The 26,467-nt window shown below is 43.6% G+C and overlaps 1 protein-coding gene across 1 annotated transcript in view; it reads left to right on the plus strand.

Moving 5' to 3' along the window:
* Positions 1-413: 413 nt before the first annotated feature.
* Positions 414-26,467, plus strand: part of QRICH2 (glutamine rich 2) — a 72,550-nt gene continuing 46,496 nt past the window's right edge. Inside the window, exons 1-12 of the mRNA XM_087709887.1 lie at positions 414-1,403; positions 9,315-9,419; positions 11,778-11,849; positions 12,653-12,754; positions 15,937-15,992; positions 16,203-16,332; positions 16,684-17,235; positions 17,497-17,925; positions 18,139-18,196; positions 18,299-18,369; positions 18,952-19,615; positions 21,037-21,131. Of these exons, the coding sequence (XP_087566013.1) occupies positions 717-1,403; positions 9,315-9,419; positions 11,778-11,849; positions 12,653-12,754; positions 15,937-15,992; positions 16,203-16,332; positions 16,684-17,235; positions 17,497-17,925; positions 18,139-18,196; positions 18,299-18,369; positions 18,952-19,615; positions 21,037-21,131 (3,021 nt within the window). The 5' untranslated portion in view covers positions 414-716. The remainder of the gene's footprint in view (positions 1,404-9,314; positions 9,420-11,777; positions 11,850-12,652; positions 12,755-15,936; positions 15,993-16,202; positions 16,333-16,683; positions 17,236-17,496; positions 17,926-18,138; positions 18,197-18,298; positions 18,370-18,951; positions 19,616-21,036; positions 21,132-26,467) is intronic.

Here is a 26,467-nt window from a genome sequence, read left to right on the forward strand (position 1 = left end):
CATTTAATGTCAGTTGAATCTTTTCCTCGGAAACGACGGCTGCTGTGACAGGGAAAGCTAAACGTCGTCCCACTCGCATTAACATTTCAAATTCCCCATCGGACTCTTCTTCGCGCCTTTGGGCGAAAAGGCCCTACGGCTCGCGGCCGTAACTTAACGCATAACCGTCCCGAGTTGCCTAGCAACCGCGAATGCCCGACCTGCATCAATCAGCAGAGGCGATGGAGTAAACAAAAGCACATGGGCAGCTACGGCGGCGAATCCCCGAGTCGGGAGGTTTGTTACGCCACCAATGGAATGTGAGAACTGGAACAGGGCTGGATTGTGAGGCGGAGAAGATTCGGGTTGCAAGGAGGAGCGAGAGACGCCTTTTTCTATCTCGGCTTTAACTACCGGGTGCACGAAAGGCTTTCGTTAATCGGATCCCGAAGAACAGAATATTCTCAAGAATATTAGAGGAAAAGCATAGTAATAATAGTCCTAGATTGCTTTTTTGGGATGCAAATTTGCTCTTTTTTTGCTGCAGAAAAGAATCTTTCTTGAGAAGGAGAAAGATACTTTAGTGGTAGAAGTGCTTTTCTAACCAGAAGGTTACATTTTCTAAGAGTCAGTATATGAGCAACAGATTTATATAGCTACATTGAAAGCAGATTTTATATATTTGTTTTTTTAAAGAAATTTTCAAGCCATTGTCCCATTCAGAATTTGTTACCAAAATGTCTGTCAAAGTCACATTGTTTGAATTGGCGGATCTCTCCATAGGGACCCCGGAGGTTGGCGTTATCAATTTCAATGCCCTCCATGCTCTCCTACATGCTGTCATCAGCTACCTCAATATTCAAGATATCAAAGCAGATGTGAAGATTGACAGAGGTCCTCCAACCAAACCAGATATGGCATTGCTTTCTGCTGCAACTGAGACAAGACCTAGGGATTTATTAGGCCAAGAGGCATTACCAAAAGAGAAGGAGGATAAGGAAGGCTTTTTGAGCGAGGAGCCGGATTCTCGGCTTGCTGACTTGGAAAAGAAACTAAAGCAGATGGAGACCAGTCTCCGTGGTGTGAAAGGTCAGATTAAAGGGATAGAAGGCCATGTCCAAGGGGTATTAGGTCAAGTCCAAGAAGTAGAAAATCAAATCAGTGGGGTGCAAAATCAAATTCAGGGAATACAAGATGAAGTCCATGGAGTGCAAGATCAAACTCAGGGAGTGCAGGATAAAGTGAAAAGAATGGGGAAAGACCTCATAGGGGTTGAAAAGCAGATTGCTGGACTGGAGAAGCTTCCTTCAGGGACTGAACTGATAGAGAAGGCCCAAAGTGGATTCGGCACAGCTGTATCTGACATGTGGCAAATGATGCAGATGCAGAAAAAGATTGAAGCCAATGAGAATGGAATCAACCAAGTAGGTGAACTTTCAGTCTAAGTAATTAAAATGTTAGCAAAATGCAGCTTTATATAGACTCTCAAACAAATACATATATACATTTTTTAAATCATAGCTGCCAAATTGCATTGGGACCTTAATTGTAAGGGATGCATAATGGCTTTCTTTAATAATACACATTACTGTATTTCAAAGCACATTGTGATTATCCCACTGGGACATTCCAGAATCACATAATCTGCATGCATGTTGTATATGTGTATTATATTTTGTATATGCATATGTTGTATATTTGTATGAAACACAACAAAATGTTATGTTATCAGATCATGCTCCTTGGTTTCAAATTTCTGATATCACTTCCATTTGGGTTTGATGTTTGCTTCATATACACTCTAACTGTTTTCTTGAATTAAGAATATACTAGTAACTTTAGTTTGTAAAGCCAGTGTATATTTTCTGGCATGCAGTAGGCTGAAGTTTTTCATTTGCTGGAAAAAAATAAAAACAGTATGAACTAAGAACCCCCACCACCACTCCTATGAATGACATTCTTTTGAAAGTAAAAAGGAAAGAGGCAAGAAATTGGGGAAAGTTGAGTTTATAGCAGAGGTGGTATTCAGCAGGTTCTGGAGAATCAGTAGCAGAAATTTTGAGTAGTTCGGAAAACCAGTAAATACCACCTCTGACTGGCCCCACCCCAGTTTATTCTCTGCCACCCAAGTCCCAGCTGATCAGGAGAAATACGGATTTTACAGTAACCTTCCCCTGAAGTGGGGAGGAAATGAAGATTTTACAATATCCTTCCCCTGCCACACCCACCAAGAATTATTTGAACTGAACCAACTGAGAACTGAGAAGAAATTTCCTGACAGTTAGAACAATTAATCAGTGGAACGGCTTGCCTCCAGAAGTTGTGAATGCCCCAACACTGGAAGTCTTTATGAAGATGTTGGATAGCCATTTGTCTGAAATGGTATAGGGTTTCCTGCCTAGGCAAGGGGTTAGACTAGAAGACCTCCAAGGTCCCTTCCAACTCTACTATTGTATTGTATTGTATTGTATATCAGTTATAAATAAGTCAAAATTCATTTAACACAAACAATAGTCCTATTTTTTTTAAAAAAGTTTGCATGCAAGGAAAAAATGTAAGGAAGACAGCTCATCCCCATGCTAATCAAAACTAATTCGACATCTTGTTGGGCCTTGAAAGCTAATCCATTTATTATGGAGTAAATTTTTGTGGACTTTTGTCCTCTTTGCTGGGTGTGAAACATTCTTCCTCCCTTCATTTAGCACTAGCAATATACACTAGCTTTATAGACAGCTTCATGGTGCTTTACAGTGCTCTCTAAGCAGTTTACAAATTCAGCATATTGCCACCAACAATCTGGTCCTCATTTTACTGCTCTTGGAAGGATGGTAGGCTGAGTAAACCTTGAGCCAGTCAATCATGTGCTGTTTAAAGTGTTTATGTGGCTGCCCAACATAAGATAATGTGACTCTGGGCTGTATACGAAAGGAAAGAAACAACACTGACTTGAAGGCAACAAAAAAAACCCCGAGGTAACATATTTTCTCAAAATATGAATTGTATAGGAAGAAGCATGATAAATGGATTCATTTCTTTGAAAAACAGATTGTGTTAACTTTAACTTTGTTGTTTTTTGCATAACTCTTTAAAATTTTATCTAGCTAAATGTGATTGTTCTGCCTGAGGACTGAGAATCTAATGGATTCAAATCAGGCAGGCAGGTATCTATTACAATTAAAGAATAACTCTGCAGGTATAAACCTGGGAGAATGCCAGTAATGCCTGTTCACCCCATCCTCCCTAATCATCTTTTTTCTTAATTAGAACTGCTAAATCAAAAATTTAACCTCAAGCTTAAGTTATTCCAAGAATGGCTCCCCACAGAGAGAAGCCATGTAACAGGTCACTACCCAAGTTATAGCAATGCATTCCATCTGTTGGAAATTTCCATTTGTTTTAGAGACTTCTATCAGTGTGCCCTGATGAACCAGATGAGGTGGATAAGGAAGTTGCTCCTCCTCTTGCTGTTTAGAAAGTACCACATTTTTTGGGGGTGCTGAAATCCCAGAATTTTATATCACTAGTAGTGGGAGACACTCTGAGCAGAGATTTGCAGGACTAGTCCTACAATTAGGCAGAATGTGGCAGTGGTTTTAATTTGTAGAAACCATAGTTTTCCTAAACAGCCTTACAAGTTGTCCTCATTTAGCTACTGCTTCAGTTAGAGACCATTCACAATTGCAGCAGCAATGAAAAAGTAAGTGTACGACCTTTTCAGATCTACAAATCAAAGCTGAAATAAGATCATGAGCACAGTTGTGATTTTACTCCTCGACTGCTTTTCTTAATGACTGAGTAGCCAGTCCAATTGTGGTCACTAAACAAGAACTACATTTGCTATTTTTTATCTCCTGAAGATACAGCTGTTTTCTGCTTTCTTAACTAACCTCCTATGGTACATGCAGGCATTGATCCATCGGCAGTACAAATTCTAGTTTTTCTGAATCTGGAAAGGAAACAGATTAGGAACTGTTCTTAGTTCTGATGTCCAGAAACATCTCCTGCTGAACTCTAGAATATAAAAATCATCCCTCCCATTAGAAATCTTCTGTATAATATCCCCAAGGCCTACTGTAATATTAATTAGTTAACAACAATAATTTTACTTTTTTAAACTTTTACTATTTTAATAATAATTATTACTAATATTAATGCAGTTCAGAAGAAAAAAATGATGTGTAATTGCACAGGCAAATTAAAGTCTTTACATGGCACTTAAGAAAGGAGTCACCCTGAGTAACCTCATTATCTTTAAGCCTTATTTTATTCAGTGAAATTGATTCCCGAAGAAGTGAGTGGTCTTGCAAGCTGAAGCTTCGTTTCTGCTTTACAAGGCTTTGGGTGTACATTGAAAAGTTCTATGTTGTGGGGAAAGATATAGAAAAAGTCAGCTCTATATATCTATATCTGTATCTATATTCAAAGGTCATGGTAGTGCAAAACCTCACTCTGTGAACATTGAATTAATGAATGGCAAATGTTACATCCAGTGGTACCAAGCAAAGTTATGGGAAGACATGTCTGCACTTGATTTCTTAATAAGATGCCTGGAACTTTGGTTGTTAATAGACTCCTAGGTAACAAATGCATTGAAGTGAGAAAAAAAAATCAAAAGATTTGTCGTCTTCCAATTCCCTATTGGATCTAGATAGAAATGTGGTTATTTCCTTTAGACAAGGACATAGGCAACCAGTAACTCTATCTGTGTTTTTTTTAAATCCTCAGTTCTTTTTAGATCTAGCCCACATGGCTTATATGAGACATAGTTATAGTCTAACTAAATAGGCTACAAGTTATTCATCTCTACTATAGACCAAAGCAGAATTCCTTCTCTTTAACTTGAGTCCTCCAAGCATGTTGGATATTTTTTTCTAGTTTCCTGGCTCACATGATGAAATAATAAGTTTTTAAAATTTTAATTCATGTCTTGGTGGCTCATTTGAGTTGCTAATGAAAACTAGATAGCCTGTGCAAATCCATTGCTTTGGCTGGTGTACTCTCCATTGTGCTATGTGATCAACTGGCTGTAACCAACTTTTCTTCAAATCATCTTGCTGTCCTAGATGTAGAAACACTACAGTATTTAGGGAGAGAAAGGGGGGATGTACGAAGTAGGGATACCAACTAAGTAAATCCCTTTTCCTTCCAAAGTAACATTTTATTAGTAGCGCTTCTGCATCTATGGGATAGCAGAATGCAGTGAATAGTTTCTTCAAATGGTTAAACCAGAGTATATCAAAAGAGAAGCTAGGCTTCTAAATCTTGCAAAAATCATGTATGTTTAAATTTTAATTTAAATTAATTTAATGTGAAAAAGCAGAATCCCACCTTTAAAACAGTGATGTATAGTCTGTCTCTCTCTCTCTCTCTCTCTCTCTCTCTCTCTCTCTCTCTCTCTCTCTCTCTCTCTCTCTCTCTCTCTCTCTCTCTCTCTCTCTCTCTCTCTCTCTCTCTCTCTCTCTCTCTATATATATATATATATATATATATATATATATATATATATATATATATATATATATATATATATATAGTTTTGACAGTATAGTTTTGATTTCTCAAGGCTTATTTTTTCTTCTTCTCAAGTTTTCTGATTAATAATAATAATAGCAATAGCAACAACAACAACAACAACAATAAACATGTTACAATGATATCCATTGTCATCGGGGCACTTGGTACCATATCCAAGAATTTTATAATATACATCAATAAACTGCAGCTTCCTACAATAACACTAGAGGAACTGCAAAAAACTGCTACTCGGAACATCGTATATTTTCAGAAAGTAATTGGTTGATACCTAGGATGCTGGCAGCAACCCGTATCAGCCATTAACACCAGTCAATGGTGTTTGTGATACATTTTTGAACGTTCAGTTGACTGAGTTTCATGCTTAATGAATAAAGTATAGCAACAACAACAACAACAATAATAAACAACTTGAAAAGTATTGAAGGCAAAGCTGACCAAAAACTAACGTGGAACTGGTTAAGATCAGGAGTACTGAAAAAAGAAACAGAAGGCTTTATTTTGGCAGCTCAAGAACAAGCCTTAGCCACAAACTGCATGGAAGCAAAAATTCAACATGTTACCACCAACAGCAAATGTCACCTCTAATGAGAAAGATGAGACAGTCGACCACTTGATCAGCGAGTGCAGCAAAATTTCACAAACTGACTACCTACAACGCCATGACCACATTGCTAAGATTATTCACTGGAAATTGTGCCAAAAGTTTGGATTTGAGTACAGCAAAAACCACTGGGACCATCAGGTTGAGAAGGTTTTAGAGAATGAGAAAGGCAAGATCTTGTGGGACTTCAGAATCCAGACTGACACTTGGCCTACAACACACCTGACACAACAATAATTGAAAAGAAAAAGTATGGTTCATTGACATTGCAATACCTGGTGATGCACGAATTGAAGATAAACAGCAAGAAAAAAATCACAAAATATCGGGACTTGCAAATTGAGGTTGAGCGACTGTGGAAAAAGAAATCATGTGTTGTCCCAATTGTAATTGGAGCCCTTGGAGCAATACCTAAAGAGCTACCTCGCTATTTGAAAATTCTAAATTTACCTGACTTGCACATTCTGACCACCCTACTTGGAACAACTTATATCCTCCTATGTTACCTTAACAGTTCCTAGATCCTTGGTTAGGACTCGAGCTGTTGAGCTACCAACCAGCCCCAAAGGCTGTGAATCTCACCAAAGATGATGATGATGATAATGATGATTGATGATGATGATGATGATGATGATGATGATAATGTTGATCACATACTCAGCTGCTGTAAAAAAAATCGTGCAGACTGATTATAAATTGCGGCACAATTCAGTAGCACAAATGATCCATTGGAATTTGTGCAAAAATTATAATATTAAAACAGCAACAAACTGGTGGGAACATAAGCCTGAAAAAGTCACCGAAAATCAGATGGTCAAGATCTTGTGGGATTTTCGCATACAAATGGATAAAATACTGGCGCATAATACACCAGACTGGTTGAGAAAAATAAGGTTACAATAATAGACATCGCAATACCAGGTGATAGCGGGGTCAAAGAGAAGAAATATGAAAAAATCACAAAATACCAGGACTTAAAAATCAAAATTCAACAATTATGGCACAAACCAGCAGTGGTAATTCCAGTGGTAATCGGCACACTGGGTGCTATTCCAAAAGCACTGGAATTACATTTAAAACAGTTAAAAATTGACAAAATCACCATCAGTCAAGTGCAAAAAGCCGCACTGCTTGGATCTGCACGCATATTACGAAAATACGTTACGACGTCCTAGGCCCCTGGGTGGGGCCCGACTAGTAATCAATGCCAAATCTGGCGAAACTACTGGCCGCTGTGATACAATTCTGTTGTTGCGATAATAATAATAATAAGGAGAAGGAGAAATAATTCTGGAAGAACTTGTGGGAAAACAACAAGAAGCACAACACAAATGCAAAACGGATCAAGCAGGTTGAGGATTCTGAGTGCATAAAGTAGAAGGTGTGAAAATAACAAAAGAAATGGTACAAAGGAAGTCAAGAAAAGTGAGGAATTGGAGTACACCTGGACCAGATGAGCTACATGGCTTCTGCCTAAAGGCAAGTGTGCACGAAAGATTGGCAGCCCAAATGAGCCAGATCTTTAAAACACCTGAAAATGATGAATGGATGACAACTGGAAGGACATTTTTGATCCAAAAGGATAAAAAAGAGGAAAGGACCCTGGAAACTATAGGCCAATCACCTGCTTGCCAACAACATACAAGCTCCTTACTGGCATCATTGGAAATCAAATTAACGGATACTTGAAAAGAAATGACTTGCTTCCTATAGAACAGAAAGGATGCTGCAAAAATTCAAGAGGAACAAAAGATCAACTGCTGATTGACAAGCTAATCCTAAAGAATTCAAAGAAAAGACAAACCAACCTGTTCATGGCTTGGATAGATTACAAGAAAGCATTTGATTCAGTTCCCCACAGCTGGATCAAGAAATGCCTGAAAATCTTTGGCATCAGCAGCAACATACAAAAATTCTTGGAAACGTCAATGAACTTCTGGAAAATGAAGTTTATGGCTAATGGAGACGAACTGGGTGAATTTGAAATTAAATGAAGCATTCCCTTTCACCCTACTTTTTATACTGTCAATGCTACCACTGAAAACCATTTTGTCAGCAATAACACCAGCAGAACTGCAAAAAACTGCTATTCGGAACATCTTATATTTTAAGAAGGTACCTGGTTGATACCTAGGACGCTGGCAGCAAACGGTTCCACCACAAATGCGCGAACGACAAAAGCGCGCCTGACTAAACCGCGGTGACAAAACCGTGCCGACGAATGAGCGCTGAAGCGCGCCGACAGAAGCGCGCTGTAACCCTAACCCTAAACCTTACCTTAACTTAAATCGCGCTTCTGTCGGCGCGGTTTTGTCGGCGCGCTGTTGTCGGCGCGGTTTTGACATCGCGGTTTTAGCGCCGCGGTTTTGTCGGCGCGCTTTTGACGTTCGCACATTTGTCGGGTCACGGCAGCAAACCATATCAACCTTTAGCACCAATCACTGGTATTTGTAATGCATTTTTGAATGTTCAATTGGCTGAGTTTCATGTTTAATGAATAAAGTAAACAACAACAACAACAATGTGTGATGGGACTATTTCAAGATTACATTGGATGGAAGTATTCGTCTTCAGTGAATGTTGTTGGTTTCAGCTGCCAGTGGCTTCCTTGTTCTCCCTCCAAGACATGTTACAGCAATTGGAACATTCTGTTCTCCCCTAAGGGAGAAACCCCTATTGGTGTTTATTCCCTTTTGACTGAAAGGGAACTCAGGGAACTTAATTCAAATATGTTGCTGTGGGGGATATTCTCTCTGCTTATTTGGTTAAGAATTATTTTGATTCTGGAGAGGAATCAGAGGCCTCTCCTTCAAAACTAGCATTTGGTGGAATACTTAGTGATGCCTTCAGTAACGTCACATTAATTTCCAAAGAATGATCAATACAGAAATCTAGATTCCTCCTGAGAATGCATTTATTTTTCCTTAAGAATAAAAATCTTCATTTTCCTGACTTCCTTTCCTTCTTTTGCTGCAGTTTAGCTTGGAGGAAAAGCATTCTTTCATATAGTCCCTATCAACTGCTTTGAATTATAGTTAGTTTGTCAGCTCTAAGCATAGATTTCCCATAGTAGGTTTGTTTGGTTTCAGACCTCAGAAACATGAGACAGACAAGGGACTAAACTGGAGATCTCCTTAATCAATGGTTTAGAGGAGTGAATAAATTCACCTTTCACTTTCTCTCTCTCTTCCTTTTGTAGGTTATGTCTGTGTTACAAGATTTAGTGGATGAGACTAGCCACTGGAAATCAGCCACAAGCAACTTGGAGGATGAAGTAAAAAAAATCAAGGAGCACTTAGCTGTGGTAAGCAGCTTTTATTTTGCTCTGTTGGCCCTGCAAGCCTTTGGGAGTTTACTGCATATGTTCAAGACTTAGTTGTTTAGTTCTTTCTTAAAACCTCAGGGATCTAGATTTTACCACTTAGGTGGTACTGACTAGGTAGTGTCTGCACTCACTTCCAAATGAAGACACACATTCATGCACATGTAAACACATATAAGGAACAACTGTATTGGGCTTAATTCCTATATAGAGATCAAGGGTAGGTTGAATTCTCTTTTTCTTTTCAACAAAAAAATAAAGGTTTTACAAATCAGGGTAGGAGCAACAGTTCAAATGCTTTGTTTTGTTTTTTGGGCCTGAAATCACAGGAGTCCAATTCATACAAAGAAGTACAGGTAATCCTTAACTTATAACCATTCATTTAGTGACTGTTCAAAGTTACAACAGCACTGATAAAAAGTAACTTATGACTATTTTTCACACTTCATATTTACCATTGCAGCATCCCCGTGATCAAAATTCAGAAGTTTGGCAAATGGTTTGTATTTATGACGGTTGCAGGGTCCTGGGATCATGTGATCTCCTTTTGTGACCTTCTGACAACCAAAGTCAATAGGGAAGCCAGATTCACTTAACAGCCGGGTTAGTAAGAACTGCAGTGATTCACTTAACAAACTGTGGCAAGAAAGGTTGTAAGATGGGGCAAAATTCGCTTAATTAATGTCTTGCTTAACAGCATAAAATTTGCACTCAATTTTGGTCATGTCAAGGACGACCTGTCCACTGAGTTCATGATTTTTCCAAAAATTCCTAGGGCAGGGTATACGTGCACATTTTGGAAAAAGTAGTGAGGGATATAAACTGTCCTACAACAGCCCTGAGTGATCAAGTCCCTAAACAATTTGGTGTGTTTGTGTGTAAGTACACAATAGAGTTTCCCTTGTCTGAAAATTGAAAAGAAATTATTTTATTAATACTGCATTGTTGGAACAACTGTAGGTCAGAGACCTCCAAACTCTTCAGTTCCTCCCCCCCTTCATGAAATTTCATATTGTTCACTGAGTTTCAAATATTTATTTTATGAAAATAATGTAACAAATAGTACTTTAATTAATAGTACTATGAACAACAACAACAATGATAATAATTGGTGCCTTGGCCAATATCACCTTTAACAACATCAAATAATATTTGCCTATTCCAGGATTTTGGGAAAGACTCCAGGGGTGAATAAAAATGCAAAATCCAGCCTAACCATTTGGTTGACTATGGGACCAACCATAATAATAATGACTACATGTGGCAGTCATTGGCTGTAAAAAAAGCCAAGCACCCTTGCTAAAAGAAGTCAGTCAAAGAAAGCTCTTGAAAATGATAAAGGTGAAAGCTGAATCTGGAAAAAAAAATGAAAATGAATTTGTTAATTGGAAGGACAAGCCAACGGCCAATACTTGAAGGATATTGAAGAAAAGTGGATTTTAAAAATCCACATGGTTAAGATCAAGAGCATTAAAAAAAAGAAAGTGAGGCTTTATTTTAGCTGCTTAAGGTATGTCAATTAATTGCATGAAGGTGAATATATTGCTTTTCTGGTGATCAAGGGCTGCAGCAAAATTTTACAAAGTGACTACAAGCAAGAGTTGTAAATTATTTATTGGAAACTTTTGCCACAAGTTATAGTAAAAATGTCTGGGACCATTATATTGAGGTTTTGGAAAATGACCAGGTTAAAATTTTATGGGACTTTAAAATCCAAACAGACGTGCATCTTGTTCATAACATGGTTGATATAAAATAGTTCTTGAGAAGAAGAAAGTCTAGTTCATTATAACAGTAATACTACCAGTAGGATTGAGGGGAAACAATTGGAAAAATTTACAAAAACTGGGATCAAAGTTGAACCCTTATGGAAAAAGAAATTTGTTGTTATACCAATTGTGATGAGAGTCATCGGAGCAATGCCTAAAATATTCCCTCATTATCTGTCAATATTGAATTTATCAAACCCAAACACAGAAAAATAACACCCTGCTTGGAATTGTTTATATTCTTAGACACTATTTATATTGGTAGTTGTTTATATTTTTGAGTAATACTAAATGAATTGTACTCTAGAGCTGTTCCTTGAGACCAATTTATCTCCTGGTGCTTGTTTTCTTTGCACTCTGGGATTGAAGATGTTTACTCTCCCCTCCAATTTATAAGAGAAAAAAATGGCCCCCAGAGCCACTTACTTTGACTTAGCAATTCTTTGTTTGTTCGTTTGAATTTTCCCTGTGTGATATTTAACTTACCTTTATGGCATGTTTAGTACTTATTCATAATCACATCTTACATTTGAATAAAAAGGGTAATCCAAACTTTTATTTCATTTTGCAGCTAGATCCTCGTGGGTTTGATGATCGTTTAAATGTTTGCCTGAGCGATCAGAGTAGCTTGGATCACGATTTGGTATGTTACCTTCTATAAAAAAGTAATTTTTGTAGCAGTTCACACACACCCCTGGTGAGTGTGTAGAATCTGAAGTATCTGAAGCAGTTTATCTAGTTGCCCCAGTTGCTCTGTGTTAGTACATCTTTCATCCTGGTCGAAGCCCTTTTAGTGTGCAAGCTTAGCATTGTTATTCTCTTGCATTATCAGGTTCACTTTATAGAAAGCTGTCAGAGTTCATGCAGATGAACTCTGACAGCACCCTCCAGTGCTTCTGCTGCAAATTAATGGCATGAGAAACTCCACATCTTGTTTGTGATCTCCAGGTTCACTGTTTACAGCACTTTGAATTGCTACGTAGTCATTTTTTGGGAAAAGTCTCAGCACATTGGCAGGTCCTAACAAAGCAAGGCTGTCATTCATTCAGATAATCTTCTCCATGTTTTCTTTTATTATGAGGTCATTGTACCAATAATATGATTTTGGAATTGGCATTATTTTCATTATTACAACTGACAAAAGTATGTGTTGCATATTTGAGTCATGACATCATGACATATGTGCTTTCAGGGATGTCTGTGATGATAATCCCTGCTGATGGTCTTAAATTAGATTTAACAAAAAAAAGAACAAGGAACTGAGAAAAAAAGGACAATACGTCCTGGAGCACCTAATTGCTGGATGGTTTGCTTCCTAATTTGATGCTGTTATCTAAAGTAATTCCCTGGGCTTCCAAATTCCTAATTAAGAAGGAATGATGGCCAACAGAATGTATGGGACAGAGAGGATAATTTTCATATATTTTGGGTTTGATTCTTTTCTAGAAAGATTTAGAGAGAAGGTTAAACCAATTCCCATCTCCAGAAGAAATGGTACGGTGGGGAGTTCTTGAAGATATCCTTGTGAAGGGCAAGAGCCCATCTCCTGTGAGTATGGTTTAGTTAGAATGTCATGTTTCCATAATGGATTTATGTGAAAATAAGCTGTGATAAACATAGGTTATCAACTTGTACCACATTTGGAGAAAGAAAAAATCCCAAAATAATTTGATATTTGATGCTGTTGCCTATTTTCTTGTACATTACAAATTTAATTGCTCTTTCTGATATGAAAAAGTTATCACACATGAACCGTGCAATCTCTCTCTCCTTAATTCTTGAAGAAAGAAGGAACCTTCCATATTATTCATCCAACAATTTGTAAGTACAGTATAATGCCCAAAATTTATAGAGAGATATAAAGGACAACATTTGTCCTCTTCCAGTCGATTGGCACTTCACTATTTCTCCAAGACCTCTCATATCAATACATAATAGTTTGCTCTGGCTGTCAGCAAATTGCTTTAATACTCTTAAAATAAGATTAATCTGGATGTTGACATTTAAACTAATTAGAAATAGATATTCCCTAATATATTTCTATCAGTCTTAACATTCAACTCTACCTCTTCAACTGCTCTTTGTATTTGCATGAAGGAACAAATGTGCTTTTGCTGGTCAAGGCTGAACCGAAAGTAGAAACTGAACTGTTTGGGGTTTGTTCGTTTTTTTGCTTTGTTTTTCACATTTTATTATCTCCCTTTTTAAGGAATGGGGTACTTTTTGCAGTCTTTATCCAATAGTTGCTGCAATAATTCTTTTCTCTTTGTTTTGTCTATACCTAAAAAGGACTTTTTGTGGTTTTAGCATTCTTTATCAATCTTGGCTTACTCTGACCTTTACCTCCCCTTATATCTCTCCATACTTCTACACTTCCCATTCCCTCCCCCCATGGTTACCAGTCCCTTTATACTGCTTATATGCATGCTGTTTTTAAAAGCTCTTCCTCTCAACTTGAGTTACTTTTTCATTCATTTATAATTACTTTCCCTAGAATATACCTTCTATCTTCCCTAGAATATACTATAATTTCCTCAGTGAAATAATCCTAATGAGTTAGCAATAGCAATAGCAATAGCAGTAGACTTATATACCGCTTCATAGGCCTTTCAGGCCTCTCTAAGCGGTTTACAGAGAGTCAGCATATTGCCCCCAACAATCTGGGTCCTCATTTTACCCACCTCGGAAGGATGGAAGGCTGAGTCAACCCTGAGCCGGTGAGATTTGAACCGCTGACCTGCTGATCTAGCAGTAGCCTGCAGTGCTGCATTTAACCACTGCGCCACCTTGGCTCTTAGTAGTTAGTAGTAGTAGTTAGTAGTTAGTATCAAGTTGAGGAAATTTCATCCCCCTGTCTTCTTCCCTTTGAAGGATAAACCCAATCATTTCCTGAAAGGACCATACTAGATGGAATCCATCTCCCTATAGATGTTGGGATCTGTATCCCAAATGTTGGGATAAAGTTCCTCATCAATACTATTGTGTGTTTCTTTAAAAGTACTATAATTTTCATTTTGGAGACATAACTTTCATCTCCTATTTGGTCAGGCAATAGTATATACAACATTATTACATAATAAGAGAATAGCAGAGTTGGAAGGGATCTTGGAGAGCTTCTAGTCCAAACAGGAGAACTTTTCAGACAAATGATTGTCCAATCTCTTCTTAAAAACCTCCAGTGTTGAAGCACCCATAACCTCCGAAGGTAAGTCATTCCACTGATTAATTGTTCTGTCAGGAATTTCTTCTTCTAAGCTGGTTCTCTCCTTGATTATTTCCTTTGATTGCTTCTTGTCCTGCCTTCAGGTCCCTTGGAGAATAGGTTGACCTTCTCTTCTTTGTGGCCCCTTATATATTGGAACAGTGCTGTCATGTTGCCCCATAGTCCTTTTCATTAAACTAGACATACCCAATTCCTGCAACCATTCTTCATATGTTTAGCCTCCAGACCCCCAATCATCTTTGTTGCTCTTCTCTGCACACTTTTTACAACAGTCTCAACATATTTTTAATATCATGGTAACCAAAACTTGATTTAATATTCCAAGTATGGTCTTACCAAGGCATTATAAAGTGGTATTAACACTTCATATGCTCTTGATTCTGAACCTCTGTTAATGCAGCCTAGGACTGTATTGGCTTTCTTGGCAGCTGCAACACCCAGCTGGCATATATTTAACTGATTGTCCATTAGGACAAGATCCCTCTTGCAGTTATTACTATTGAGCAATATAAAACCTCTTCCATACCTATGCATTTAGTTTTTATTCCCTAAACATGATTTAGTTTTTCCCATCTTATTTTAATTCAAACATTTTCTATGATATCATCAAGCGTATTCACTTGAATTTTAACCCTACAGTGCTAAACCATACAATGTTAATTCTCTATTGCTCATTTTACTTGTGAAAGTATATCCTTCTATAGTTGCTATATTCCTGAATAAAAATCATCCTACTGAGTTGCTGTTATATCTAGAAATTATGTTTGCTTTCTTGAGGGAAGAGTTCAAAGACAACTATTTATTATACAGAGAACATTAATGTATAGATAATGAATGCACTTTGTCTTTCTATCACCAGTTCAGATGCCCTCCTACTTCTGTTGTGGATGTATACAACTTTATGGAGACTTTTAATGGATACTACTGAGTAACAGAGCATTTACAGAGGATTTCATTGAGGATGTAATTCTCTTACCCTTTCAAGTTTTCTTGATAGTTTAGAGAAAAGGTCACCTATTTAAATCAATACATTCTTTGATTGGTGTGACTGTTACTATGCCATTTAGCTTTGGGTAAATTAAAGACATGAAAATATATTGCTTGAAAGACATCTTCTCACATCGTTATTCCACTTTGCCACTGAGGACTTTAGGATAGCAATTTATTCTCACAACAGCTCTGCAAAAATGAGTGAGGCTGTAGTAAAGAGACTGCGCTAGTAAGACAGGCTGATCAAGGACTCTGCTTCTTGGTCTGAACCCTCAGTTTTATTCATTTGTGACCAAGGATCAAAAGCCATGCCAAATTCTATCTGAAATTGTTCACATTACCTATGTATGCACCTGCACTGTTTAATCATTTAGAGCTATAATAATATTGTGAGTGAAAGAAAATTGCACTTTTAAAAATATAGCTAATCTTGCCTCCTATGTAGTACTTTAATAATGTATTTTTCCTTGTCTTTCCCCTGTTATTACATTTATTCCCCTTTCCATTTTTCTTTTAGCATACAAGTCCAGTCCAACACTCTCCAACTGGTTCAACCTCACCAGAAGGCAAAACTCCAGAAACTCAGCCTGGCACTGCTTTCCAGAGAACAGGCCCAAGCCCACCAACTGGATTACCAGGGGATCAGGCAGGAACACTAGGGGCTCCAAGTGGAGCAGCGGTCCCTGGAGCACAGCCAGGCATTGCTGGGGTTCCAGGACCATTTGGACCTCAGCTTGGAGCACATGGGACATATCCCGGGGCACCTGGAGCCCGGGCTCCCTTTCCTGGAGCACCTGGCACTTATATTGGGGTACCTGGAGCCCAGGCTCCCTTTCCTGGAGCACCTGGGGCATATGCCGGGGCACCTGGAGCCCAGGCTCCCTTTCCTGGAGCACCTGGGGCATATGCCGGGGCACCTGGAGCCCAGGCTCCCTTTCCTGGAGCACCTGGGGCATATGCCGGGACACCTGGAGCCCAGGCTCCCTTTCCTGAAGCACCTGAGACTTATCCTGGGGCACCTGGAGTCCAGGCTCCCTTTCCTGGAGCACCTGGGGCATATCCTGGGGCACCTGGAGCCCATCCTCCCTTTCCTGGAGCACCTGGGACTTATCCTGGAGCACCTAGAGCCCAGGCTCCTTTTCCTGGAGCACCTGGGGCATATCCTACAGCCCAGGCTCCCTATCTTGGACCATTGGGGGCCCAGGCACCCTATCCTGGTATACCAGGGGCTCAAGCTCTGTATCCTGGAGTTCCACAGGCCCAGCTTGGAGGTCCTGGAGCCCAGCCTGGAGCTCCTGGAGCCCAAGGCCCTTATCCTGGGGCACCTGGGGCCCAGCCTGGAGTTCCTGAAGCAGAACCACCCTATCCTGGAGCACCTGGGACTCAGCCTGGAGTTCCTGGAGACCAACCACTGTATGCTGGAGCACCTGGAGCCCAGGCTGGAGTTCCTGGAGACCAACCACCCTATCCTGGAGCACCTGGGGCCCAGCCCGGAGCACCTGGGGCCCAGCCCGGAGCTCCTGGGGCCCAACCCGGAGCACCTGGGGCCCAGCCCGGAGCACCTGGGGCCCAGCCCAGAGCACCTGGGGCCCAGCCCGGAGCACCTGGGGCCAAGCCTGGAGCTCCTGGAGCTGAACCACCCTATGCTGGAGTACCTGGGGCCCAGCCTGGAGCTCCTGGAGCCCAAGGCCCTTATCCTGGGGTACCTGGGACCCAGACTGGAGCCCAACCACCCTATGCAGGAGCACCCCAGCCTGGAGCTCAAGGCCCTTATCCTGGGGTAGCTTGGGCCCAGCCTGGAGCTCCTGGGGCCCAAGCACCCTATGCAGGAGTACCTGGGACCCAGCCTGGAGCTCCTGGAACCCAAGGCCCCTATCCTGGGGTACCTGGGGCCCAGACTGGAGCCCAACCACCCTATGCAGGAGCACCCCAGCCTGGAGCTCAAGGCCCTTATCCTGGGGTAGCTTGGGCCCAGCCTGGAGCTCCTGGGGCCCAAGCACCCTATGCAGGAGTACCTGGGACCCAGCCTGGAGCTCCTGGAACCCAAGGCCCCTATCCTGGGGTACCTTGGGTCCAGCCTGGAGCTCCTGGAGCCCAACCACCCTATGCTGGAGCACCTGGGGCACAGCCTGGAGCTCCTGGAGCCCAAAGCCCTTATCCTGGGGTACCTTGGGTCCAGTCTGGAGCTCCTGGAGCCCAACCACCCTATGCTGGAGCACCTGGGGCCCAGCCTGGAGCTCCTGGAGCCCAACCGCCCTATCCTGGACCACCTGGAGCCCAGCCTGGAGCTCCTGGAGCCCAGATCCCTTATCCTGAGGTATCTGGGGCCCAGCCTGGTGGTCCTGGAGCCCAAGTACCCTATCCAGGAGCACCTGGGGCTCAGCCTGGAGCTCCTGGAGCCCAGACCCCTTATCCTGAGTCATCTGGGGTCCAGCCTGGTGGTCCTGGAGCACAAGTACCCTATCCAGGAGCACCTGGGGCCCAGCCTGGAGCTCCTGGAGCCCAGGTCCCTTATCCTGAGGTATCTGGGGCCCAGCCTGGAGCTCCTGGAGCCCAACCACTCTATCCCGGAGCACCTTGGACCCAGCCTGAAGGATCTGCAGGCCAGGTCTCCTATCCTGGTGCACCTGGGGCCCAACCTGGAGGTCCTGAAGCCCAAGCATCCTATCCCGGAGGACATGGGGCCCAACCGTCCTATCTGGGAGCCCCTGGGGCCCAGCCCGGAGGTCCTGGAGCCCAACCACCCTATCTAGGAGCACCCGGGGCCCAGCCTGTAGGTCCTGGAGCCCAAGGCCTTTATCCTGGGGCCCAGGCTGGAGGTCCCGGAGCCCAAGCACCCTATCCGGGAGCACCTTGGACTCAGCCTGGAGGACCTGAAGGCCAAGTCTCCTATCCTGGTGCACCTGGGGCCCAGCCTGGAGGTCCTGAAGCCCAACCACCCTATCCAGGAGCACCTGGGGCCCAGCCTGGAGGTCCTGGAGCCCAAGCACCCTATCCGGGATCACCTTGGACCCAGCCTGGAGGGCCTGAAGGCCAAATCTACTATCCTGGTGCACCTGGGGCCCAGCCTGGAGGTCCTAGAGCCCAACCACCCTATCTGGGAGCACCTGGGGCCCAGTCTGGTGGTCCTGGGGCACCAGGGGCCCAGCCTGGAGGTCCTGGAGCCCAAGGCCCCTATCCTGGGCCACCTGGAGTCCAGGCTCCATATCCTGAGGTAGTTGGAGCTCAAGCTCCGTATCCTGAGGTTTCAAAGGCCCAACCTGGGGCTCAACCACCCTATATTGGGATACCTGGAGCCTATCCTGGGGCCCAGATTCCATATCCTGGTGTTCCAGGGACCCAGCCTGGAGTTTTTGAAGGCCAACTTCCCTATCCTGAGGCTCCTGGAGTCCGCCCTGCTGTTTCTGGGGCCGAGCCTGCAATTCCTGGAGCCCAATCCCCCTATTCTGGTGTACCTGGGCTCTATCCTGGGGCACCTGGGGCTCAAGCTCCATATTTTGATGTTCCTAGGGCCCAACCTGGTGCTTCTGAGACTCAACCTGGTGCTCCTGGAGGCCAACCTGGTGCTCCTGGGACTCAACCTGGTGCTCCTGGCGCCCAACCTGGTATTCCTGGGACTCAACCTGGTGTTCCTGGGGCCCAACCTGGTGCTCTTGGCGCCCAACCTGGTGCTCCTGGGGCCCAACCTGGTGCTCCTGGGGCCCAACCTGGTGCTCCTGGGGCCCAACCTGGTGCTCCTGGGACTGAGGCAGAGTATTTTGGTGCCCCTGGGGTTCAGCCAGTCTATCCTGGAGCATTAACTGGGACACAACCTGGATATCCTGGTGCCCCTGGATTCTATCCCGGAGCCCCAACTGGATATCCTGGCCAGCCTGGAGGGCCTGGGCTTTTTCCACCTGGATATCAACCACCTGCTTTACCTGCTGCACCAGCAGACCAATTGACTGTGCCCCCTATGCTAGGGGTTGGAGTTGCACCCCTCTTACCCTCCACCACTCCTGTGGGATATTCTGAGACTCCCTCTGCTTTGACCAATTTGGCTCCAACTCGCTATGCGGAGACGCTGGATGCCCTGCGCTCCCTTTCCCAGCTGAATGACCTCTACCAAACTCTCAGAGACCAGATCGCCATGCTGGACTACTACAAATGTGGCCATTCTGATCTCCGCAGGCTACAGGACTTCCTCACCGATGCACGTACGGACTGCATATACATTTAACCCTCTCACCTCGTGTTATAATATATACTTCTTTCCTTGAAGCTCATCTGATACCCCAAGAACACATGTGAAGAAGAGGGAGGGATAAATAAAACAAGTGCAGTAGTAGTGAATCTTTTGGGCTGGGCATGTAAAAAATTCAGGAATGCCTAATTTGACTCTGCTGGCATGCCATCCTGTCCTACCTTCCATCCCAAACTAAAGAAAAGCAATTATCTTCCCCTGCCCCATTTAGCCATCCCAAACTGTGGCATTCAGTGGTAGGGCTGAGGCTGACCCTGAAATAAAGGCCCTGGCCTTGACTTCAGCCCTAGTGCCGCCATTGCCATTCAAAATGACCATGGTTGCCCAGCAATATGGCACTTCTTGGGATCTGCCATGCCTTGTTTACCTTACCTGATCTCTTTCTGCTGACAGGCCCCTGCTCCTCGTTGCACAAGGCTTTCATTCTTGAAGTGGCAGTGGACAATGCTCTTCCATGGCCTCTGCTGCCTTCAGAAACCACACAAAAGTTCACAACATTTTGGAGTGCTGTGGAGATTGTGCAAGAGCATAGGCAACTTCTGGAGGGTCTGGAGGCTATACAAGAGCACACACCACTCTCACGTGGCCTCCAAAAATCACACAAGAATGGGGTGTGTTTTTGAGAAACGTTGGGTATTGGTAAACACTGGTATATCCTCAAAGGTGTTGTGGCATGTCACCATTCATACACGTGTCATAGGTTCACCATCACTGACCTATAGATTGTTGAAGTATTTTAGAAGTGTCTGGAGATTCTCAGTCATCCAGGCCATGGTTGTCCCAAAGGTGCTTTTTTAAGAGACAACCAGAAAGTCCAGTTGCCTCTTTAAAAAGCACCTTTGGGATATTTTTTGAAAAGAAAAATTGTCTTCTTCATCATTCCATATATTTTGTGGGAGCAGAGGGGGGTGAGGTCACTGTCTTAATCACAACAGGCCAGGATCCTTTTGAAGGGGTGAATCTCATAGTATTGATAAAAAGGAAAGGAGCCCCAAAACCAGTTCTTCCATGCATCCTGCAGTTCTTATGGGAACACTGCACTAACATTTTATCTAAGATGGGGCCTCACAGCATAGCTTTTGTCTCATTGCCAGCCCACCACTGAAGTAGTTTAAAGTCACTACCAGCCTTATTCCCATCTCAAGGATGGGAGGAAATTATATTTCTAGGGCTATCGCGATGAGCTGTAAGATTTAACCTGTTCTGAAATCATAAAGAATGCTACTACTTTGAAAAAGAGAGGGGGAAGGGAACAAAACTTTGAAAAGATGGGGAATGGGACAGTGGGCCTGGGCCTGGCTGATTATATATTATTTTGTTGCAAGATCTACCTGAACCATATTCATTGCTTCTTTCCTCCTTATTTCTCGATAGTTTATAAGACCTTTGCTACCATCCCACCTAATCTGTCAGAAAAACTTGATGCTATGCGTTCCTTGGAAGAAGACTTCAAATCTGAGAAAGAGGTGGTAAGTGGAGAAGGAGCATCAGGCTGTGAGAATGGCTGTTTTCAGATTTTCTAAGGAGATGGTGCTTTAGAAGGCTATCTAGAACATGGGCTGCAGCTGAATGACTCCTTGTTTAAAGTGCTTTATTGAGTACAGATAGTCCTCGACTTACAACAGTACATTTAATGATTGTTCAAAGTTACAATGGCACTGAAAAAAGAGACTTAGGACCATTTTTCACAGTTACAACCTTTGTAGCATCCCTATGATCATGTGATCAAAATTCAGATGCTTGGCAACTGGTTCATATTTATGACCCTTGCTGTGTCGCAAGGTTGTGTGATCACCACTGTTCCCTCTAAGCTGCGCGGCTGCGCGGCCGCGCACATGGCAAGAAAACACCGCGCAGCAGTTTCTAACTGCCGTGCAGTGATTTCTGTCACAGGCTTGGGAAGCTGAGGGGCCTCAGATTTTCTGTCTTGGTTAGGGTTAGCACGGGCGTGGGGGTGGGGAAACGGCAGCAGGAGCTTACACGGCACAGCCGGCCTCCTAGGACCTCCTAGATGCCGGTTGCGCTGCTCATTACTGTCAGCCGTCCCGTGTTCAGAAAAGCAAACGCAGAGAAGTCCTTTGCAAGCAGCTCGAACTGGCCTCCCGCAAAGGACCTCCCCAGACTTGTTTTGATGAGCACGGAGCGACTGACGGTAGTTTGTGCTGGCCGCGGCCACTCAAACTAGCATCAGTCGCCCCATGTTCAGCAAAGCAAGCCCGGAGAGGTCCTTTGTCGGCGGCCAATCCTAGCCGCTTGCGCCCGGCTCTGCGGCTGAAGTGAACCCCCAAAGCCCCCGCCACCACCAGAATATCTGCTGCTATCTCCTCCTCCTCCAACAGCACTGCCGGATTTGCTGCCCGACTCTGCGGCTGAGGTGAAGCTGCCAAAGCTCCCACCAGCACCCCCGCCTGTGGCAGTGGTGCCTCCCCTTCCACGCAGAGCACCTGAGCTGGTCCCCGCGTTATCCCTCCCCCTCCTCCCCCGTGCTTTTGAGGAGCCATGAGGCCGCGGGAGCCAGTAGGAAGGGGGCGGAGGGGGCAGGAGCAGGAAAAAAAGGCCATGGCTTCTCAAAAGCACGGCGGAGGTGAAGGCGGCGGCAGGGGTAACGCGGTGCCCAGCTGAGGTGTTCCGAGTGGAGGGGGAGGCACCGCCGCCGCTGCCATGGGCGGGGGTGCCAGCGGGAGCTTTGGCAGCTTCACCTCAGCTGCAGAGCCAGGCAGCAAATGTGGTGGTGCTGTTGGAGGAGGAGGAGGCGGCGGCAGCAGTTATTCTAGTGGTGGTGGGGGCTCGTTGGCATCTTCAACGGCAGCCCTGCCCCCTGTGAAAAAAACTGAAGATGGAGCAGATCCACGCAGATGACATGGCCACAACATGACTGGAGGAAGAATTCTGGGAGTTGAAGTCCACAAGTCTTAAAGCTGTCAGGTTTGAAGACCCCTGGGGTTTTTTTTTTTCTAAAGGGTATGGGGTGCAAAGATCTTGTAACAACAGCTTTAAGACTTGCGTGCTTCAAATGCCAGACTTTCTGAGCCAACATTTTGGTTGCTAAGCAGGAGGGTTGTTAAGTGATACTGATATTATATAACACTTTTAATTAAGCGGGTACCTTGAATAAACATAACTTTGAGTTTCAAATAATACTGATTTCGTTGCTGTTTTAGGTGACATCTGTGAAAAAAATTCAGGTGCTCAGGCATGAAAATGTGCCGCTCAAACACTATACTTTTCTGCTCACGCTGAAAAAAAATTAGAGGGAACATTGGTGATCACCATCTTTTGACAAGCAGAGTCAATGGGGAAGCCAGATTCACTTAACAACCAGGTTACTAACTTATCAAGTGCAGTGATTCACTTAACAACTGTGGCAAGGAAGGTCATTAAATGGGGCAAAACTTACTCAAATGTCTCACTTAACAACAGAAATCTTGGGCTCAGTTGTAGTCGTAAGTCAAGGACTATGTGTAATTGATGCATAATACACTGAATTCTATTTTAAAACTAATGGGATCTTTTGTTACAATATTTTTTTAAAGGATGTTGTATCTGTAATCAATAGCTTTCTATCCTAAATATATTATGAAGCTCCCTGTAATTATTTTTGGTTTTATTATCCAGTCTTGAATTGTGATCCCTTTTAATGGAAGGTGAGGTGTTTTATGCTTAAATGTTTGGTTTTGAGACCAAGCACAGACAGCATTTTGCTGAACATGCCAAGTCAAATCCTGATTACTATTTGGTTTATTAATGGTTTATTAAACTTGTATGCTGCCCTATTACCCGGGGGGACTCAGGGCGGCTAACAAACTCATAGGGGAGGGGATAATACAAAAAACAAACAAGACAAAACAATTACAGAAGAACAGATTAAAACTCCTCAACAGCCACAACAATTCGAGTGGGTCTGGGAACTCATCAGCCCCAGGCCTGCCGGAACAGCCAGGTCTTAACGGCTTTGCGGAAAGCCTGAAGGGTAGTGAGGGTCCGAATCTCCACGGGGAGATCATTCCAGAGGGCCAGAGCAGCCACAGATAAGGCCCTCCCCTGGGGGGGTCGACAGTCGACACTGGCTAGCTGATGGAATCCTGAGGAGGCCTAATCTGTGGGATCTAATTGGTCACAGGGAGGTAATTGGCAGGAGGCGGTCTCTCAAGTACCCAGGTCTGATACCATGTAGGGCTTTAAAAGTAACGACTAGCACCTTGAAACGTATCCGGAGTCTAATAGGCAGCCAGTGCAGCTCGCGGAGGATAGGTGTAACGTGGGTGTACCGAGGTGCACCCACAATCGCTCGCGCGGCTGCATTCTGGACAAGCTGAAGTCTCCGAATGCTCTTCAAGGGCTGCCCCATGTAGAGCACATTACAATAGTCCAGTCTTTGAAGGTTTATTGTATTTATATGCTGCCCTATTCCCAGAGGGACTCAGGGCAGCTAGTCTTGAGGTCACAAGGGTGTGAGTGACTGTTCTGAGTGCCTCCCGGTTCAGGTAGGGACGCAATTGGTGCACCAGGTGGGCCTGGGCAAATGTCCCCCTGGTCACAGCTGACAAATGGTGTTCTAAGGTCAGCTGTGGGTCCAGGAGGACTCCCAAATTGTGAACCCTGTATAATTTCACTCCCCAGCCTGAGAGATGGAATACAAGGCCAATTATTGGGAGGGAAAAACACAAGCCACTCGGTCTTGTCGGGATTGAGTGCAAGCTTGTTCACACCCATCCAGACCCTAACAGCCTCCAGGCACTGACACATCACATCAACCGCTTCACTGAGTTGGCACAGGGCAGACAGATACAGCTGTGTATCGTCCGCATATTGGTGGTATTTTATCCCGTGCCGCCGAATGATCTCACCCAGTGGCTTCATGTAGATGTTAAACAGGAGGGGGAACAGGACCGAACCCTGCGGCACCCCATACTTGAGGGGCCTAGGGGTCGACCTCTGCCCTCCAACCAACACTGACTGCGACCTGTCCGAGAGGTAGGAGGAGAACCACCGAAGAACGGTGCCTCCCACCTCCCGCAACCGCCGCAGAATGATACCATGGTCGATGGTATCGAAGGCCGCTGAGAGGTCAAGGAGCACTAGGACGTGACCCCCGTCCCTGGCTCTCCAGAGATCATCGATCAGTGCGACCAAAGCAGTTTCCGTGCTGTAGCCAGGCCTGAATCCCGACTGAAAGGAGTCTAGATAATCGGTTTCATCCAAGGACCGCCGGAGCTGAGAGGCCACCACTTTCTCAACAACCTTCCCAACGAAGGGGATGTTGGAGACTGGACGGTAGTTACTTAGAATGGCCGGATCCAAAGACGGCTTCTTCAGGAGGCGTCTCACCACCGCCACCTTTAGGATTTGAAGATATTGCAGTGATCACCAGTTCAAGCTTTGGGTCTCTAAAAATATGGCTGGGCTTATGACTCAACTACATGTCAGAGAAAGTTACTTGTTTCTGGAGGCAGGGATTTTGTGAAAGCCACCCCACCCCCTCTGCAGTGCCTCTGTGCCTTGTGATGTGATGTCATTCTATGCAGCCAGATGCTGCTTTTGATTACAGCTCCTTCTTTTAAAAATTAGCCTCTTTTTTGGTTATTAATCCTGTACTAGACAGCTTCTTCCAAATTTGCAATGCTCAAACAGCATTTCAGTCAGGGCAGATTAGCCAGAAATATTGATCTAGTAGAAATTGCATGTTAAGTGACTACGTGCTTTTAATAAGACCTTATACTGAGCAAGATCATGAATTCACCTATTTTAATATTGTCTGCTTCATTTGGAAGCAACTCTCAGTTTTTCCCAGCTCTGACTGGAGATGCCAAAAACTGAAGCTGGAATCTCCTGCATAGGTTATCTAACAACAGATCTGATTTTCGCCTTCCTTTTCTGCCTTCTGCTGTTGCCCTTGGGCATCAAGAGTGAGACTGTGAGGACAGACGGCCGCTGGTCTTGCCTTGCCCAAATTTCCACTTTCTTTGCTTTCCCATTGCAGGTCAAAGGCTATATAAAGATTCCATTTTATTCCAAATGAAAACTGTTGAGAATATTCACCCTAAAACTTGATTGATCTGTTTATGTTATCTGCTTTGGTGGGCTGGGTTAATTCATCTTTGCTTTTAACTGCGCAGATTTTGTTAGCATTCCAAGTTAGCCCAGATAAGAAGCATGGCTATAATTATTAGTTTTGCCTTAATTGTAAGGTTGTGTTAATATAATTTTGCAAGCCTGAAAGTAACTCTCCCTTTCTTTACTTTGCTCTTCCCAAAATTAAGGAGGTCCCTTTTGAAATGCTTTCCCCACCCTTCCTTCTCTCAGTCTCAAATTTTGTTTACCATTGTTTAAGCTAGGGGTATCAAACTTGTGGCCTATGGGCAAGATGCGTCACAAGATGACAACAATATGATGCCGCAAGTTTAACACTCCTACTTTAAGCCATAGCTCTTCTCCCTGTCTCCGAACGTCATTCTCACTTACCATTACAGATTTATTAGATATCACAGCAAGGCTGGCATTTTTCAGTACACCACTGCAGATAATCCATTCTCCTTTGGCAAGAGATTTTGCCTGACTCCACTTCCTAGTCTTAAATAAATAAATATGCTGATCATAACTTCTCTTACACAATTTCCGGGGAAGGAATCCTAGCAATTTATTTTCTTTTTATGTAAAGTGAAAGCAAGCATATTTTTGAGACTGATAATACTTTAAGGGGTGGGAATGGACATTGATTGGATTATGAGATGGGGTTAGGTATTTCTGGTCACTCAGTCACCTCAAGGAAAAGAGAAAGAACACTGGCTGACTCTTGTGTTGGCAG

The sequence above is a fragment of the Thamnophis sirtalis genome, unplaced genomic scaffold (genome assembly GCF_051295495.1).
Source record: "Thamnophis sirtalis isolate CommonGarterSnake01/CBP01778 unplaced genomic scaffold, rThaSir2_p1.2 scaffold_3, whole genome shotgun sequence".
Lineage (NCBI taxonomy): Eukaryota > Metazoa > Chordata > Lepidosauria > Squamata > Natricidae > Thamnophis > Thamnophis sirtalis.